The sequence below is a fragment of the Cyprinodon tularosa genome, unplaced genomic scaffold, assembly GCF_016077235.1.
Source record: "Cyprinodon tularosa strain WSP-4 unplaced genomic scaffold, ASM1607723v1 ctg551, whole genome shotgun sequence".
NCBI classification, from domain to species: Eukaryota; Metazoa; Chordata; class Actinopteri; order Cyprinodontiformes; family Cyprinodontidae; genus Cyprinodon; species Cyprinodon tularosa.
In genome coordinates this window covers 403828-424422 of record NW_024039287.1, presented here as the reverse complement: position 1 = coordinate 424422, position 20595 = coordinate 403828, and the positions used below count along the sequence as shown (strand labels likewise).

The 20595-nt window shown below is 36.6% G+C and overlaps 1 protein-coding gene across 4 annotated transcripts in view; it reads right to left on the bottom strand.

Annotated features, from left to right (window-relative positions):
* Nucleotides 1-13155: 13155 nt before the first annotated feature.
* Nucleotides 13156-20595, bottom strand: part of adarb1b (adenosine deaminase RNA specific B1b) — a 181738-nt gene continuing 174298 nt past the window's right edge. For all 4 annotated transcript variants that reach the window (XM_038305083.1, XM_038305081.1, XM_038305082.1 and 1 more), the window contains 2 exons: nt 16379-16557; nt 13156-15159 (listed from right to left, as the gene is read on the bottom strand). In XM_038305083.1, the coding sequence (XP_038161011.1) occupies nt 14983-15159; nt 16379-16557 (356 nt within the window). In that variant the 3' untranslated portion in view covers nt 13156-14982. The remainder of the gene's footprint in view (nt 15160-16378; nt 16558-20595) is intronic.

Sequence of the window (20595 nt, the reverse complement as noted above, 5' to 3'; positions counted from 1 at the left end):
GGAAACGGTGCCAATTTTGCCTTGTAAGTCAGACAGGTCAAATTGCAAATGTCAGCTTTTTTTTTTCCTCTTTGATTTTGATTATTCTGTCAGGTTCAAAGAGCCTTCATCAGTAAAGGAGCTGTTCTGACAAAGGAAGGCCTGAGCTCACAGATAAACTCAGTCTGCGTCTCCTCTTGACACTTTTCTCCTCCATACTTAGCCTATCTGCTCTCCTCTCACACACCACGGCACCTGGGATTACCTCAGAGTAAATTGCAAACTATCGCAGTGCCACAGAGATGGTTTAGCAATTACCAAACAACTACAGTGATGTGAAGTCAACTTTCTAATGCCGGGGTGTTTCTTTATGCCAGGTGAATTTTTAAATAGTAGATTATGAATGATAGAAAAGTTTACATGATATGGTGACATTTTTGTTTACAAGAAGATGAGGAAACATTCTTCACCTCCTCAGAAGTCTGGTTGGGCATCTTATTGAAGGTCTTGATGGAGTTTGCCTTTGGAGGCACGTCCCACGTGGAGGTTTTTCCCTTGTGGACTGAAAACACCTTGTATTCTCCCTGTGAGGACATCCTGCAGAGTTTCACTTGGGGAAAAAGCTATTAGGGTTTTCCTATAGAACAGTTTTGTCCATGACCCAATATGGAACAAGTAGAAGGCAGCAGATTCACCACTGGCTAATAATCATCTGCATTCCATTGTTTTTTCTACTCATAGAAAGTACCCTGGTCAGGTGATTATACATTTTTATTGTTGTTTTTTTAGGTCTGAGTAATTATGTCAACATAAACTTTTTTTTTATTGCACTGTTTTTATATAGCACGTGTCCCAAGCATTGTTTTACTTTCCCTTGAAAAGGAAAAAAACTAAGAAAGTACCTTCTACAGCCCATAGAAAGTGCTTCAGACCATTTGCTTCCATGTTGAGCTGTGTATCTTTTCTGGACAATCATTAGGAATACATCAGCTGCCATCAACTTTGTGTACTTCCTTTAAAAAAAAACAAAAATTACCATTTGAAAGTAGTGCTGCTCCTTTTTCTCCCTGTCTATTTTCAAGACTGTTAGGTATTAAAATTGAGTGTCTTTTTCAGGAGGATTATACAGAAAATGATTAGGCCATTGAAAAGAAAAAAGTTAACTGATTTTTTTAATTTTATTTCAGTTTAATATGGGAAAAAATCTAGAATTCTGTGAAAAAAGTCAAAATTCTAAGATTAGAGTCAAAATTCTGAGATTAGAGTCAGAATTCTGAGATTAAAGTCAGAATTCTGACTTTCCCCCCCATATTAAACTGAAATAAAATTTAAAAATCAGTTAACTTTTTTTTTCCAGTGGCCCTAATCCTCTTCCGCAGGATGATAATCTTTCTGTGCTCTTAATTTTTTATGTTTTTCTCTCAGACTTCCTTTATTGATTTTCCCAATGATAAACCATGGATGGAGCTTCTGTTTCCTGTAACTCTGTATATCTTCTTTGTTCCCTTTCGTACATAGAGACCCGCAAGCCTCATTTCTTTCTGTTCACCTTCGTCTCTTTCCTGGCTAGAGTAACTTGTTGCTAACGTTAAACCTGTGTACCTACTAAAAAATGAAGAAAGAAAAAAAAGTGTTTTCTGCAAATAGAGGCAAATAAACTCTTGCCTCTACTTTTGTTGTATTTCTCTCCTGTTTTAAGTTATGGACAGATATTTTTGGCATACATAATTGTTCTCCTTATACATTTATCCTCCAGTCAGCCAAGCTGCTGGTCAATCATAATGAAGCTGGTTCTGCTAGAGGTTTCCTTAAGTTCATAGGATGTTTTTTCTTTCATCCATCACCACATGCTTTATTTGATAAATATTTGATTTATTTGGGAATGGCTCAGCTAAATATGATCATAATGTTTGACAATTAAAATTAATTATGATACAATTTTACAGACTGAATAAAACAAAAATGTGACATTATTTATATTTAATAGTGTATTTATAATTTTGCGACTGATTTAAAACCAGATTTAAACATAGGGTGCTAAATTTTCCCTGCAGCTATAAATCCAGTTTCTAATTATTAAGAGTAAGAAAGATTTTCAGTTGCCTGAAAAAGCTGCTTTATCAGCAACATCATCTCTTGTGATGTTCCTCTGGTCCCACTGGAGCTCGTTATGTCCTTTTGCTTCAGCAGCTTCCATCTGTGTTCCACCTTGATTTTTTTTTTTTACTTATCATCTATGTATGTTCCTGTTTTATTAAACATTTTGACAGTTTCTTACATCAGCCGAGGGAAGCTCACGGTGCTGGCAGTACTGTCACAACTCGCCATGAAATTTTCAGTGATCATACCAGTCAAACTTTTCAGTATCGCAGGGTTGTGTATGCAGAGTCACCGTGTTGCATCTAATTTAATGGAATATTATCCTCTGAACACAGTTGAACTTATCTTGCATCAATCCATATGATGCCCCTCAGTGGACATGCTGACTTTTTTTTTGTTGTTGTTATATTTTACACAGATACACTGTTTTTGCTTGGAATTCAGTCTGCTGGGATTATCACTAGAGAAAACAAACACATCCACACCGACACGCACACACACAAGGTCACATACATACTCTATCCGTTGAATATCAGGAGGCTCTAGCCGGCCAGGGTGGAGACTGGTCTTGCCGTTTGATTCGCCACATACATCAACTCTGTTGAGCAGAAAATTGAAATGGAAATGTGGGCCTTGGAGGAGTGTGGCTCCCATTTACTCCTGGACCAGAGCTAATGATTTGTCATTTCTCTCAGGGGCACAAACTGCTGGCCTCTCCCTCACTGTCCTCCTGCATCAGGAGGCCCACGCAGCTCCTATCTGCTCTTTCTTGTCCCCATAATCTGCAGCAACATGCTAATAAAGTTAGGGAATGCATATTTAAATGAAGTTTTATAATAAACATTAAATATTTGGCTTGAATACTTAACACAAAGGCTGCTTTAACTGGCTTGTAATGAACAGACATGATCAAGGTTTTACATAAACAGCATCATAAGAAACAGCAGATGGTTTCTGCATTATTAAAGCCCAGAGAGTTTCTGAGATGTTGAAGTCAGCGGAGATGACTGACTGAATCTGCTTTAAGATCTTTCATCTTCTCAACAGGGCGATAAACTTCAGGGAGCCGGGTGTTTAAAGCAACTATAGGGAATGTATTATTGATCTGAGGGCTCATCTGCTCCAATAGAGAGTAAACAAAGAAAACACCAGCAAATTGAAATATCTTCTCCTAGTTACCAAACAGAAAAAAAAAAAAAATCTGACGAGGAGAAGATTGTCAAAAAGACATTTTTAAGTCATACTCAGAGGTGGAGAGTTAAATGTTCACCCTTATTGCAAATGGAAAACTATGTTGCATATCTTATATTGCACAGTGGGAGTTTCTAAAGGTTCCTTTTCTGCAATAATTGTTACCAGCAACACTTAACATCTATTACTAGTTCAGGGTTGAAGGTTGTGCTCATTTTTTTAAATTTATTGATTATATAAACTCATCTACAAAATACGTTTAAGCATTTATTGATGTAGATGTTAATGTATTACTTGTAGGATTAAGGAAGCAACTGAAAAAAACAAGCTATCACTGAGAAATCACTCATTGATGAAATATTTTTGTTTTTATGTGCTCTTTTCAGACATTCACTGGGACCTGGAGCAGCATCCCCCACATCTCTATTTCCTACACGTTTATCACACCTTTGCTATTAAAAGAAATCTATAACCTGTTGAACTGTGCTGTATTATGGATAAAACATGCATTCTTTAAGAGTACATAATGAGCAATATATTTTAAGAGTAATATATGAGCATCTCATTAACAGACTGAACTAGAAGTTGATTAATTTCTTGTGACAAAAAAAAGTCAGAATTTGGTTTGCAAATAGAAAAGGTTATTGTAGCTCTTTGAATCATGATGCTTTATCTATAGATGGCATCCTCATTTTAAGGAGCAAATATCAATGATTCAGTGAGAGTTAGATTAGAGTGAATTATTTTGATTCAACTCTTAATTTGACCTGAATTAATTAGTTAGCATTTATAAAGCAACAGTCAGTGAGTTAGCTGTTTAAATGTTCCTATTTCCAAAGTTAAGTCAACTTAAATGCAAGAACTAAACTATGTTTTTGTACCTTTACTGTATTTTATTCCTCCAATGAACCTGATGCCCCTCAAAGCACTCGCTGTCAGACACGGATCTCATTAATAAACATTGTGTAGGATCGACACTTAAAATGTATGTATGCCAAACAAAACCAAAAAAGCACACACAAAAAAAGAATTTATAAAGCCATGCTCAAGCATAAAAGCAAGCAATATTCCTTTACAGATCACAGCTGTACCTCAAATTGTGCATCCATGAGGCTCCACCTCATGTTCGGCCCTCTTCACGGCCACCATGAATGCTCCATAAAACAGCAGCGCATGAATGTCACTGTGTATTTAAATGAGGCCGCTGATCAATGTTATTTAATGTTTACCATGGTAACCGCAGTCAGGAGAGCGGAAAAAAGTGCAGTGTGACCGAGGCAGAGACTGATGTGTTGGTGAGATGGAGAGTTAGATAAATATGCTTGGTACAGTAGCTAAATTAATTAATAATTTTTGACACCTATTAAAATAAAAAGGACAAAATAATAATCCGGGAAAGAGTCACACCTTTCTATAAGATCCTCTTATATCGAGATCAGGGGCGGATCTACAGGTAGAACATTTCCCTCAGTTGCCCCTCAACTTTTATGTCCTTAAAGTCCTTCTAATTATTTTAAAACTCTCCTCTTGTTTGTCTGAATGCCTTCAAAAGACTCATACAGCCTCCTGCTATAAAAATTATCTATACAAAATTGATGAATGTACATAAAAGGTTTGTTAAGGAAAAAAAGTCACCTATGCTAAACTCTAGCAGATCGTAGTTTGAGTTATGGCTCAAAACAATCAGATTAGTTTTGGTTTAATCGATTATTGAAATCAACTAATTCAGTAATTGATTGTTAACTGGAGGATAGAGACTCTAAAACATGCCTTTAGCCAACAGAGCAACCCACTTAGAGCAGTAATTATATTAAATTGTGAAAAAATAAAAAAAAATGTTGCATTTAAGATGAAAAAAAGCTTTTTGTCTGTCAATATGCTCTATCCAGAACTCAAGTAGAACAGTTTTAGTTTCCCCTGGTTTAATTTAATAAAAAACCTCTTTAAGGAATCTTTGGCTATCCAGTTATTAACCAATTAATTGAAAAAAAATAATCGAGAGATGAATTGATTTTCAAAATAATCGTTGCAGCCCTAGTTTGAGTAAACTACCAAGTATCCTTAGCATAGAGAAGCCAGGTGCCAAAGATACAGACTTGGATCTTTTCGTGAGACAGTGCTGTCCAGCACAGCTCTCCAACAAGCGATGGCTGAAATCTATCTTTTATAGAAATTTAAATTGTCTTCTTGAATATGTCTTTGTTATTTTAGTGGAATATTTGAGTTTATATCTAAAACATTGCTTTGTTTCTTAGAAGAAAACATTTAATTTAAATCAAAAAGTTTTTCATTGATCCGAAAGGGAAACTGAATAAATTACAAAATAAGTTGTTTTTATTTGGAGGCCTTTTTAAATCTATCGTAAATAAGATATTTTTTTTTATTATTATTGGTTACTTCAGGTAACATTTATATTTTATTTTTAGATGTTTCCTAATCTTTAGACTATATTGGATATTTAACAAACTGACTGCAGCATGAAGACTTACCCTTTTTTTCCACCAATATTAAACATTTATACCTATAATTTATTAATGTATTTGAATTCTAAATCTATTTTGGATTGTTTATTCACATTTAATTGTATTTTTTCCAGAATCATTGCCCCCCAGTCTCTCTCCTACACAGTTCAGCACATAGATGCAAGAGCAATGCTCTGAGGGGTCTGACCAGCTGGTCGCCATCCTTTGGACAGGAAACCCTGGCAATCCCTGAAAATGCTTTCCTTTATAATTCTTCCATTAGTCATCAGCATTATCAAAGCATCCATGACACATTAGTGGGTCATTTATATGCTGATATGCATCATTGACCCAGATGATCAGAGGGGAGAAGAATATGATAAGGAACTATTTTACAGTTTTAGCCGCTATACATCTGTAATTGTGGAAAACTACAATTAAAGTTTCATATGAGGTGAAATCCTCCTTCTCACATATAAAGCCTTAAATGGCCAAGCTCCATCTTATATCAGAGATCTGATTGTTCCTTATGTTCCTAACAGAGCACTTCGCTCTCCATCTGCAGGTTTACTAGTGGTTCCTAGAATTTCTAAAAGTAGAATGGGAGGCAGGTCTTTTAGTTATCAGGCTCCTCTCCTGTGGAACCAACTACCAGTTTTAGTCCGTGAGGCAGACACCCTGTCTACTTTTAAGACTAGGCTTAAAACTTTCCTTTTTGATAAAGCTTATAGTTAGGGTGGCTCAGGTTATCCTGAGCTCTCTCTCTATATTTATGCTGCTATAGGCTTAGACTTTTGGAGGACATAGGGACCCCCATTTCATCATTCTGCTTCATTCTCTCTCTGTTCTCCTATTCTGCAGAATCTGTTAGTTCAATCTCTAACCTTCTGCTCTCTCTGCTTTTCCTCAGAGTAGCTTTGCCTCGTCTGTTCCTGTTTGGCTGTGACGTCATCCAGGAAAGAAACATCAGCTGTGCTGCTTCCATCAACACCCTTGTTTGTAGATGTTGGAGATCGGCCTGTCTTCAGGTGTGGTCCTGTTTCTCTGGCCGTGGCTGGGTGGATGTGCTCTCTTCATCCTCTGGCATGGGAGATGCCTTGGAGCTCGTCTGCCTGGCTGTGTGTTTCCTGGACGGGGCCGCCTTTTACAGCTGCTTGTATCTCTGCTTCTGTCTCCTTGAACCCCAGTCGGCCTCGGCAGATGGCCGCTCACACTGAGCCTGGTTCTGCTGGAGGTTTCTTCCTGTTAAAAGGGAGTTTTTCCTCTCCACTGTTGCTACAAGCATGCTTAGTGTGAGGGATTGTATTTGAATCAATGAGTCAATGCAATCAACTGGTTTTCCTTAGATAGAAAACTTTGTATCAATTTGACTGTATGATCTGGTTGAACTGGAAAGTGCCTTGAGATGACATGTGTTGTGAATTTGGCGCTATATAAATAAACTGAATTGCATTGAATTGAAATGTTAAAGAAATGGAATCTGGCATTAAATGTCCCTCGTCTGCAAACGTGCATACCTGAACAGATGGGTCGGAAGTGGTGTGAGAGACCAAACATTTTCCACGCCAGCCTTGTTTTCATAGATCACAACTATTGCCTGGAAGTTGGGGGACGCAAAATCCAGGCCCCGATTCATGCGTATAAAATATAAATGAGACCCCTGAAGATTTAAACCCGCTTCCGTCTGGATAAAATTCAGTCTCTGCATAGAGTTTGATTGACAGCTGACAAGTAAGCAATTAGTTTCTGCAAAAATGTCACTGCAGCCACAAAAAGCTACTCCACAGATCATAGTAGGCTATAAAACACTTTCAACTAAATATTTAATGTATTCTACTCTGAAACACAGCAGGATCAGGATTTCTGAAAGAATAAAGATGAACATTGAATTGATTTTATAGATGGAATATCTTGTTTGTCTAATTAAGTTGGTGTTTCCATCAGATATCTCTCATGCAAACAGATAGACAGGTTAAAAAAGTGAGGCAGATCAGAAATCCATCATTGCATAGTGCTGCACAGTATTTACCAGTCTTTCTTTGCTTCGCATGTCAACATGATCAGATTGTCTTATTTTTAGCTGCAGATACTTTCAAATATATGATTTAACCTGCAATGTTTAAAGAGAGGAGGAGCTCCATGCGATTCACATTAAAGTGTCCCTTAAAGAAAGGAGCTGCATCATAGTAAGAAAAAAAGAAAGCTTTATAATTTAATTCTGATTTGATTTAAATAATTGCAAAATAAAAGGCAAAAATAAATGTAGAATGTTGGTAGGTTGGGAGAAAATGCCTGGCTAAGAAGTGTCCCTTATTAATTTTTTTACAGTTGGCAACTTTTTCTGTATGACTCGAAAAATAGAAGGAAATCATTTAATCACATCTGGAAGTACAATCATATGCAATAAAACTCAGTTTAGATTTAAAGTGTTGAGGCTTTAATTTTGGTTGATGACTAAGATTCCCTGCTAATAGCTAATGAAAATGCATTTAAAATAATTATAAGAATTAAAAAATATTACATGAGACCAATAAAAAAAGTTTTTTTTAAGAAATGTTTGCAAGATTGATGTTTTATCTGAAAAACAAGGCACTTGCACATACTAATTGGTTGTATACAACGCTATGTCCATAGATTGCTGGAATATGTTGGATTCTAATATCAGTAAAATCACATCGGTGTTTGTACTAAGACTTGGAGTGAGGATAAGACACATAAGGTTGCAGCTAAAATAATCAACATTTCTTACAACTTTAACAGATGTTTCCTCCTTAAATAAGTTCAGTGAAGTGCACCAGTTCATCCTGCGGCACACTTTAAAAAAACATGATGCTGCCAACCTCATATTTCCAAGGCATAAAAGCTCACTCCCCTCACTTCTAACTGTAGTCATGGTGATGATGGCTCAACATTTTAATTATAGTTTCATGGGATCATATGACATGTATTCAAAAATGAAGGTATTTGTTTCTGGGTGTTTTTAACAAGCTGAAATCTGGACTTTTATGCTGTTCTGTTGGCGTCCTTCTCACTACGAGACTTTTTAAAACATGTCAATAAAGGCTTGTTTTGGCTTAGAAAACATGCAAATTAAAACTGAAGAACGGGTCCACCCCTAAAGACCCCTGTTTCAGAGGTATTGCAGGCTAACAAAGAACTGAAACGACTCCCCGTTCCTAAGGGGCGGACCCGTTATTCTGTTTCAATTTGCATGGTTTCTAAGCCAAAACCAGGCTTTGTTTTGGTCCACTCTATAAAGCCTAAAACTCAACCTTTCTGACATTTTGAATTAAACAAGCTTCCTGGATGGGAAGCTAAACATCTTCAAACTTGGAAATTAAGTCCAGTGGATTGTTTTTCAACTGGAATATAAAGTAATGGAACCTATGAATTAAAGTTAAATAAAATATTCATTGAAAGTCTTTAAAGTGCCATAAATATCACCTTTTAATGTGTACTGTATGTGATGGACCAGGTGTGTCATTAATCCCATTTTACCTCTATTGGATTCCACGTCAGTCTTTCAAACTTCACTCAAGAGATTATATAATGAATCTTTAAATCACTCAAAAGGGATTTTTTTGGGCTATAATAAGGTCTAAAACACTTGGTTGTATGAATATGCAACCAAAATACTCCACAGCTTAAGTAAAATTTGATGTAATTTCAAAGATTTTGAACGATTATTTACTTAATGCAGCTTTGAACTATGGTTGAATATGCTATTGGGTGTAGCTTTATTGTATAGCAGGAGTTTTTATGCTAGTCAACATTGCTTCTTTTGAATCTCCAAACGAAGGTGAACTGGATGCAGCTGATGCACAGAAGTGATCATTTATTCCACTTTATCCACTGGCAGCTGTAGTAAACTTCCCTTAAATTATGATTTTACAGGCAAAAAGAAAAGAATCAACAGACAAAAGAAAACTCGACAATAAGATCAAAAGTAAACTAAGAACTCTTTTATTCTCTTTTTTTTTCTTGATTTGATATAACTATCTATAACTGTTTTTTTTTTCTCCCTACATTGTCCTTAAAAGTTTGTTATCATGCTAGGTGCAGCTTCAGTGTTGGTAGAACATGCAAGGTTGTGATTTGAGTCGGTGGAGGATTTCACGCACTGGACAACTGGACCCAGAAAGAGCAAAAGCCTCCAAATACGGGCTCACAGAGCAAAACCAAAATAACAGTACCCCACCAGGAAGGGGAGGGATGCAACGATGTCTTCAGAAAATTAGGAAGGGGTTAAACAGAAGTAGTTCAGTTCTTGCTCCAGAAGATGAATCCATCCAAACTGTAAATGGAGACTTTTTTTTTTTTTTTAATCATGACATCATTATTTGACATCTTTAGTGCAGTCGAAAAAGAAAAAACAAACTAAACTCTATAAGCAGGCAATCTTAATGAGGCATACACGAAAAAAGAAAAATACTGAGACAGCTTTGTAAACATACCAAATCAGGATATTAACATAATGATTGAGACAAACAGAGAGGAAGAGAACCTTTTTTTACTTGCATATTATGGAGTAGGCCTACTGGTTTATTCTTGTTGAGTTAAATTGCAAAGGGTCACTAAATGTAACTGTCCTCCATTTTCACTGAATCTAATTTTAAAGCTGTGTTCAAATTGTTTATTCACTATTAGTCCACTGTATAGATGCACATAGTTTTAAGAGTTGTACACAATTTCTACTGTTTACTTTAGTGCACCATATAGTGCACTGCTAGCTTCGGTCAAAAACAGACTGCAAAGACCTACAACCTGAGTGACAAAGCACATTAGAGCTGACATTAACATTTAAATTTTACCAGCTAATTAATATATTAAATAAACACTACCAGTGTTAATAACCCAGAGGTGGTACGTAATGATCTAATTAGTCCCATTTTAATCTTGTGCTAACAGAGCATACTAATGCAAACATTTGGTTGTCATCATTACAGCTGATTTTAATCCAATGCTTCGTGCATTAAGAGTTTCTCAGATGCTAAAATAAAAGTAACGTACAGAGGTGGTGCGTTTTTTTTTTTTTTTTAACCAGACCCCTTAATCCTTCAACCTTAACTGACAAAAAGTGCTACATTAAAATTCAGCAAGCTAACATCCACCGCACAGAAAATCTGTCTTTTGGCATCATAAAAGGATTTTACTGACAGGATTGTTCCTTAAAGAACCTAATGCCCTGTAGCTCCCAAACCATTCATGCTAATTAACTGTGTGTATAAGTATACTAAGGCTAATACAATTTATTATTTACAATTAATACGTATTACTGCCCTATACCAAATGTGCCTAGCTGTTATCAGCCAAGGGGGAAGGTAAAAATATGTAATTTGATAAAAGTTGCATTAGCAAGTAACCATTCAATGGTCATAAAAAACAAAAACCTGAAATTGGTCAGTGTTTCTCAAGGATTGACCAGATGTAAGGTGAGTAGCTGATCTTTGTCAAACCTCTTTAACATTTAACTTAATTTATGAAATGTACAGTTGACTCATGCGCTTTAAATTCATAAAGTATCCTGGATATCTGTCACCAAAGCACTATTCCCAACTTTTCTCCAGGAAAGCAGCTTATAGCTTTCCTAAAAGTCTCAAGAAATTGTAAAAATTATGCTGTTGCCTGTTTGCATAGAGAAATGAAATACTTTTTATGAAATAATTTTAATGACTTAAGTGCTTTGCCTGAACCCACACTACAAAAATCCAGGGCGGGATCCGCTTAAATAAGCATGATTCATACTAAATGAATCGCTCAGACTTCAGATGTGGTTTGTTGTCCGAAGTTAATGTCAGTGACCAGATATCAGTGCTTGGAAAGTGATAGAGCCTTGCAGCAATGCTTGCTTCTCACTGAGGGTAGTAATTAAATTAGATTAGTCTATTTTTTATTTGTCCGAGTGATTGTTTTTTCTTTTTTTCCTTTTAAAAGAAGCTTCCTACAGGATACTAAAAATGTAAAATTAATAAAAAATTCACTATGTTGGCAACAATTAGAAGTAAATCAAATGACTAACCTATATATGTAGGGCTTCAATCTACCAATACCTCCTTTGTGTCAACTATTGACACAGGATTATTTGCTTGCAAGTTTGCACCTGATTTTAAAACATACTAAAAAATAGAGACAAAAACTGCTTTTATGTTTGATGAATCCCTTTGAAGGTGACAAGTATTTTAATTGCATATACTCCACCTACATGTTTATGCAGTTTGTTTTTTAGAATTTAATCTGTATAATCTTGAAGGCACACATGGGGAAAAAAAAATTTCATCCACTGACATTGTACATGCCAATCATTCTGCAACTTGTGTGCAAACAAATTTGCAAGTTTAAATGCATGCAAACCTTTCGAAGATGGGGCTCTGCATCTTAAAATAAAAAGAGTGTTTTTGGCGGGTGAGTTACACTTTAAGGTCCGTGTTTGTACAGTGGTTTAGTTCTGTAACAAAAACACCTTAAGATTTTCTAATCTTTCTAATATCCAACATGCTGACAAATACTTAGCACACTTGTAATTGAATTTAAAAAAGCATTTGAACTTAATGTTAATGTTAGCATGCTCCTATAAGCATTCACAGCCACTTTATACGCAACACATACATTACTGCACAGTAGAAATTGTGTAAATCAGAAAAATATATTGCATTTTGATCAATCAAGCATTATAAAACTAAAGTTGGCATGCTAATGTTTTACTAATACTGTTGTCCACAGCTAATGTTTGTGACTCCTTTAACTGAAAATAAAATTTTGGTAAAACAATACTTTAATCATCATAATTAATCAAATGCCCTCCAAATTTAAAGGGGTTATATTAAGATAATTCCTGCTGGTGTTTTTTTAATGCAATATTCAACAGAGAATAAAACATACTTTGCATTTAGAGCCTGCAGTGCAAAATAAGTTGGCTACACCTTTCCACCGTTTAGTTTTATATATGTATGAAGTTAATACAATAAAGAGAGTGAGTGAGTTAACATTTTGAACACAGCTTTTTTTTTCTTCTAATAATGGCTAAAAAGATTATATCAAACAAGCAGACTTGAACAACTGTAAATTACATTAAAAGTGCCAGCTGGTGGAGTAGAAATGTAACAGTGCTGCTTTTTCTCTCTGCTGCATCTGTCTTGCTACAATGGGGATGAATCACGTCGACTCTGGAAGAGTTGGTACCGCGCCGTTTGCCGGCTGTAGCCAGCAAGTCACAAACTCATATATAGGAACAGTAACATCTTCACATTCCCACCGACAAAGGGGAGATTTTGAAAGGTTTCCACAGAGGAAAAACTTGTCACATTTTCTGTTCCTTTTATATAACAAGTATATTGCAACAGTTATGATTGCAGGTCACAAAATGCACGGTGGCTGCAGACAGCTACATTTGCACTAAAGAAGCCTGACTTTTCTGCCCAGTATGGTCATAGACTTTTTTTTTTCTTACTTTTTTTTTTTTTTTCTTGCACAAAACACAAATACATTGTGCAGAGTTAGAAAAAAAAAAGTTGCCAGTAAAGGGCTGATGGTAAAATTATGCCAAGCTATTAGAAAACGGGTGTTAAGAAAACACTGGGGAGGAACAGGTGAAAATCTACATCTTTGGTGAAAATTTAACTGAGTATGCTGAAAGACACCTGAGCACACACAAATTTCACACGCAAACATTTTTTTCCCCTACAGCTGGAAACAGGAATTAATTGAAGTTTCTTAGAAATGCATCTTCACTGACTGGTTTAAGATATGGGAGAGTACTTACTGACGGTGAACAGTTTGTACACAGAGGGGTGTTAATACAGGAGGCTGAACATCAAACTGCGAAACTGTACATTTGGTTGGAAACTATTGGCATCGGGTTTCAGCATACGGCTTCCGAGTCTGTTCATGCGCGGTCTTCGAAGGTGCTTCCAAGGTCAACAGTGTGGAGATTGGGACATGTTTGCATCACAGCCACCACAGATGGGCTTAATGTGGCATACTTTGAATCTAGCATCATATACTGTACCATACGTGTGCTACAGGACATCTACTGTTATCTGATCTGACGGCTGCATGGTGTAAAAACGGGGTCTGACAAGTTTCCTTCTACTGCCACTGTTCTCTTAGCAGTTTCATTTCCAATCATTATTTTTGGATAAGGGCACACAGAAAGTAAAGAAAAGAAAAAAAAACCCTCCTCTCTTAGCCCCGCCCCCCCAAAAAATCATTCAATCAATCACAAAAAAGTTAGAAAACAGAGAAAGATTCAAAGCTGCCTGTGGAGAAAGTTGCTGGCATTCATTCAAAATCATAGACGCATAGAGTTTCCCTTTGCTTGTTTTCAGCTCGGCAAGCCTCTCAGTTCAGTTTCCATGCAAAGCCATGGATTCAAGAAGAAGAAAAGGAAAAATAAGTAAAAAAAATATATAGGATGAGCAGCATCTCCTAAAGCTTCATCTCGGGACCCAGCCGATGGGGAGGAATCCAACATGACCCACCCAGATGTTCAAGTATGAAGTGACAGTGATGGGGAATGTGTTAAGAGGACAAAATGAATGAACAAACAAATGAATATAAAAACAAAACTGCTAAAAAGGACCATGAGTGTGTCACTCCTGTTGGGATCCTTATTTTGTCGAGTCAATCAAACAGGGCGACATTGTTTCATTTTCACCTTTAATAAAAGGAGTTAAAAAGGCATCTGAATAAAACCAGTTATATGTTAAACCTACAATATTTTCACCTTTTCTGAACTAAATTTACATCTTGAGGATTTATGCATTATTAAATTAAAGGTCAGCATGTATATTTCTTTAGGTCCATACACATTGGTTTTAGTCAACAACAAAAAAAAAAAATCTAGCCATCCTTCTAGGCTACATCTCAACCTAAAATGGCTACACTCATCTTGCCAATTTTTCCACGTCTACAGCATAAGGTAAATGATTTTGTTCTGAAAAGAACTAGATGATGAAAAAAAAAGAACAATGGTTCCAGTTAAAAAAACAGAAAACAAGTGAAAGCAAATAATAGGTTTATTACAAATGAGAAACAACATGAGGTCCTCTGAGGAATGATGAGCTATGGAGAGTTTGTGAAATCACGCAGGTGAAAAGTGCACATGCGTAGTAGCTGGCACATGGGGATGGAAATTAAATGCCTGGTTGATACCGAGGGACTCTCTAAGCTTTCTGGCCTGGGTCAAGGAAGGAGGGAGGAGCTGGTGCATTGGGAACTCCCTGCCCCCCCCCCATATGGTCCCTGGACTCAATCAGGAGCTAAGGGTGAACTGGTCTTGCTCGATGGGCTTTTTGACCCAGGCTCCCAGGCCGGCCTTATGGAAGGCCTTGATGAGAGCCTTCTTAGCAGAGTGGTACTCCATGGCCGCCTGCTTGGCCTCATGGTACGAGCTGGGCTTGAGTACCTTGATCCGTAGGACGGATGACAACTGGGAGAGAGGGGGAGGTGGAAACAGACATGAGGACAGGTAAATAATACAAAGTCTCACAAGGAAATCAAAGTCTGTTTCAGGATAAATCAATTTCCTGTAGGGAAAGTCATTATTATAGCCATAAATATTTAAAGGTATAGTGGAGGATTTTCCCGAAGTTTTGAAAAGGTCTGTCCTCTCCACTTAAAAAAAAAAAAAATGCACATGCACAACCCTGTACCTGCTGCCGAGAGGGAACGCCTATTAAACCCGTGCGGGAGCGTGCAAGAGCCCGTTTCACACTCTGTTTAAAAGTTACTGCTTGTATCGCTCATACAAGCTGACTTTGAAATTTTCCCACTATGTCAGACTCACCTCCGGTAATTGATAATGTATTTACGTAAGGAGCTGACACCTGAAAGTACGCATGTGCAGAAAAAGATGGCTACCTAGGGACGAGCACATAGGACGGCCTTACGTAAACATATCACTAGAATGACAAATTATTTTGATGATCCACCTGGAAAAAGAAAATCCTCCACTATAACTTTAAATAAACTGTTTTCATAGCATAACAACTAAAATTGTTTAGGTGGAGAATTGTGTGATAAAATAACCAGTGTCAGACCCGAAAAAAGTCCCTTGACGACATGTTAAAAACAGCTAAACCTTTAAAATTTGAACAAATTAGACTGACGATCAACCAACACCATCATTGCGCAATTATGAAGGAAAGAAAAAAATCAGAGCATAGTTTTCAAAATAATTTAAATATGAATGCTGGGTTCAAAATCAGTGGTATGGCCATAAATATAAAAAAAAGAAAATTCTGTCCAAAGACATTTTTCTAAACAGAGCCACATTAGATGTGGTGGAGAGTTTCTGTTAACATCAAATATCAAGTCTTTCTGCAAAATCACATCTTAGTTAAGGTCTCAACTTTAAATTGGCCTTTCTAAGACATATTCTCATCTTAACCATCCAACTTCAGCTCTGGTTGTTTTAACTAAGGCCAGACTAGAAACAGACTCTGCCTTTAACTTTTACACCATCCTGCTGTGTTCATTGGTCTCCAAAATACTCACTTTTTGTTCCCTAATGTTTTCTAAAAAAATAAATATAAACCTTCAGAGACTGAATTTATCTATATTGAAAAAAATTTCACAAAAAAAGGAGCGTGAAAGTTTGGGGAAGGCACTTTAACATGAGATGTGATGTGTGCCTCCCTGTACTGTACCTTGGAGTGGAGGCGCACCCAGCGGCTGTAAAGGGCGTGTTTGCAGAGTCTTGAAGGGCGGCCCATGTCGTCCTTCCCCGTGGTTGCGTTGATCACCTCCAGCGCCTGATCGCCAACCGTCCAGTTCACACTAAAGTTTGGTGCCTTGCCCGGCTGCCTGGCCTCAGCATTGCTTATCCCTTGGAATTCCAAACAAGAGGTTGGAATGTTAACAAAAACATTGTACGCCTGCAAAAATATCAACTAATATTTCCTGGAATGAAAAAGGCACAGAAGAAACCTATTGGAGACAGCTCTGAAATTATTAAACCCTTTTTTTTTTAATATGATCCTATCTAACATGGTGGAGAGAAACGATGCCTTCCTTCGATGGGGACTCCGAGGACGGAGCTTGAACTCTTCCAAAGGGCTTTGGCCTCCACTGTATCACAAACATAAATGGGAGATATATGGATGCCATAAATCCCTGTGTCCTGTTCGCTTTGGTGTGTGTATGTATGTGTGAAAGTGTATTAAGCTCCTTGGTTCCAATTGGCAGCACTTTTGGCAGAAAATGATTTACAGCGGATGAAATCCTCACTGCTCTAAGGCCACAGCCCTTCACCGCTAAAAAGTCTCTAAAGCGGAAAAGGTTAATAACCCCAGACTATTATCTCCTCTAGAGAGGAACCACAGTGGAGGAGCAGAGGAGCAGTAGGGAGCACTAAGTAAAACTCAGATGCCCCCTTCCACCAACCCCGAGGACAAAAACAAAAAGGATCAAGACTTATGCTTCATCTACGTTGTTATGAAATCACAATGGTCAAGCTTAAAGAGAAGTTCGGACATTTCTTTACCTAAAATTGTTCAGGATTTGTTTTGGAAGCTTTTTCATGGGTATGAATCAAAAAAAAAAAAAAAAAAAAAACAGCTTATAGTTCGTTCCCTTCAGTTTACTAGAACCAAATCATTGGTGCAGAGTGGATTGGAAACTGATCTTAGTGCTGTCATGTCCATTTAGTTCCATAAGAAAATAACCATCTAGCTAGCCTGTCAGCTAATCAAGCAAATAAGCACCCCCCCAAAAAAACAAAAAAAAACCCAGCAATGTACGTTAGAGACATATTGTATATGGATGCAATAAATCCCTGTGTCCTGTTCACTTTTGTATGTGTATGTAAGTGTGAAAGTGTATTAGGCTCTAGTTCTAGTTGAACCAGACATAAATAATTTAAAGATGAGATAGATTTTTAACAATGCGTATGAACAGTGTTGGGGAGTAACGGATTACATGTAACGACGTTACGTAATTTAATTACAAAAAAAGAGTAACTGTAATTCGTTACAGTCACAATGAGAAAATATGTAATTCAGTTACAGTTACTTCCAAAAATATTAAGAATTACAAATTTAGTTAAATTTTTTTTAAAAATATAAAGAAAAACCTTTGCAAAATATGTAATGATATTTTTATTGGTGCCCTGTATCGCCATTTCCCGCTACGGCTCCTTGTCTCTATCATATTTGCCACTCTGATGATCCATCCTGTGCTGGTGGAGCCTCCTTGAGGAACAGCAAGCGAGCGGACGGTTCTATTTCAGCTCAAGCAGCGCATCAAAAATGACGGCCTCCCAGCACTGGAAATTTAAGGAGCATTTCATTTACATCTGTGAAAATGGCTCAAATTTAACTGTGCAGTGCAAGAAGTGTTTGCCGGCTATCAAGAACTTGTCCACGTCGAAGCAATCTATGTCAAACCTGAGGAAACATTTAGAGGTAAGTGCAACTCACTGATAGACGAAGCATCTCTTTTTGGGGACATCCTGTGATTGCCTGTCAGCAATTCCCTCTCAGCTTAGTGCTTTTTGAAGGTTCACATTCAGTTCTCAAAAATTAAATGTTGAACATGGGTCAATACTCATTAAAACCCTAAAGTAATCAAAAAGTAATCAAAAGTAATTAGTTACATTACTTTTTAAAAGTAATCGAAAAAGTTACACTACAATTACATTTTAAACAAAGTAACTTGTAACTGTAACGGATTACATTTTTAAAGTAACTTACCCAACACTGTGTATGAATAATGCTTCTACTATACCATAGCTATCAGTGCACATGTTGGGTACATCAAGTTCTATTATGTCAGATTGAATATTGTGTGAATTGGGATCAAGGATGTGAAGACACAAACTACAGTTTTGAGTGCGTTACATTTTCTGCAATCAGAACCTTGTTTTCCCCTTTTATTTAGAGACCAAATGAACATTGGGTAAAATAATTTCATCGGACTGCAAACACCACTAAGTGAACAGGAAATTCTAACCCAGTTTAATAGGAAAGTAGGCAAGACTTATAATTTGCATCTGGTATCCTGCATTAAAGGACTGTTCATCATTAAGCCAAGATGATTTGCATAGAGTGGCATGTTATAAATAAATACAATTACTGGGTCTTTGCTGTGATATTTAAATACCAGTGTGATGTGATGTATATATATATATATATATATATATATATATATATATATATATATTAGAGCTGCACCCCTCCTTCAATCTAAAAAACAAAACAAAAGTTTTGTTGCAACCAGGTTTAAATACTAATCAAATTTTACGTGCAACAATATTGTGTTCATAGGAAACTGGTCCCAACGTATCATAAACACAAAAACAGATGTAAAGTAGTATAATAAACACATTAATTTGTGCGAATGCTCAAACAGGAGGGGCTCTAAGACGTTCATGTCGAGGCCCCCAAAAAAGCATTAGATTTTGGCCAGGAACCTAGTCTGCAACTAACAATGCCATAAAATATATTAAGAAAAAGCACTTTTCTTTTTTGTTATTATAACTATTTTGTTAGTATTTTATTTGTTTAAAATAAGAACAGGAATTATTATGTTTTAAACATTGTGCTATTTTCACACTTATTAACAAACCTTTCAACAACCTGTTGGCAATAAAACCTAGCAAAATAAATCAAACCTTATTCAAGTACAACCTGCTATTTATCTGGTCACTTTACATTTCAGCCTCTGCTTTTTTCTTTCTGCTGTTCTCTACATGAAACAGATCAGTCATGTCATATGAAACAATTTGGTTTTTTCACCTCCAAAATAAACCTTTCTTGGGCAATGAAGCTCTATAAAGTTAGGTTCCCTGGTGGCTATGTGGAGCTGCAAGTAATATTGTTTTGATGTTTTCAAGTAAAATGCATTCTACAGTGAACCGCAGCTGTGCACATGCAGTATTTAACATTGAAACTGCACCGGATTCACTTTGGTTTTTAGTAACTTACTTCCTGCCTGAACGATCGGCTCTACTCTAAACCTACGAGGATTTGAAGCGTCAAGAGTGTAAAACAGACCAGCCATGTTTTTTAGGGAAGCGTTGTTATACGTCGTCACCCCGGTTGGAAGCACTCTCATTGACTAGATTGGCTGCATCACACTGCAAAAGGGGTGTTTGGACGCTATGCGGCATTAACCGTGGAAACCCAGGGTTAGTGTTCGTACCGGTGGTTTTTACTTAATACTTTTTAACCCTAAAATAATTTTTGCACTGGCTATCATCCGCAAACAAAGACATTGTTGAGAGTTTTTTGCCAATTTAAATATCCATCAACATTATTTAGTCATATAATTTACAAACGTGTATGATGTCCTGATCCAAGATGTGATGATGTGGCATTGGTGACTCAGAGACGTCTACATTGCTACTTTATTATTCTGGGAAGACTTTGTAAAGAAGTGAGCCCATTGGTAAGCGCTGACATTCATAACCTGAGCCGTTTTTCTGCTCTGAGATTATAATTGTTGTTAAATCTGTTGTAATTTCTCATGTTCATTTAACACATTATGAAATGTTATTCAAAGTCTTTTTTCCTAGAGATCTCTGAAAGGATAATTAAGTTTTTGATAACCTGCTGAGAAAATGATAATTTATTCAGAGGTTTTACCATTATTCAAGATAATACATAAAGGTAAAATCAATAAACACCATCTATTCAGATGAAGATGAGGGTGCATTATTACCTAGACAGATGTCTAGGATTTTGTTTTAATGATTTACACATAGCTAAAGAAAAGCAATATCCTTTTGGAAAAATATAAGCTTAGGAGCAAAATATTTGCAAAATATCATTTGTCTCATTGTTTCATCTGTCAGGTTGGTAAATGCTTAAGGGTTTGACTGTAAACAAAACCTTGAAAATAGGCTGACTTTCATGGGGAATGAAAG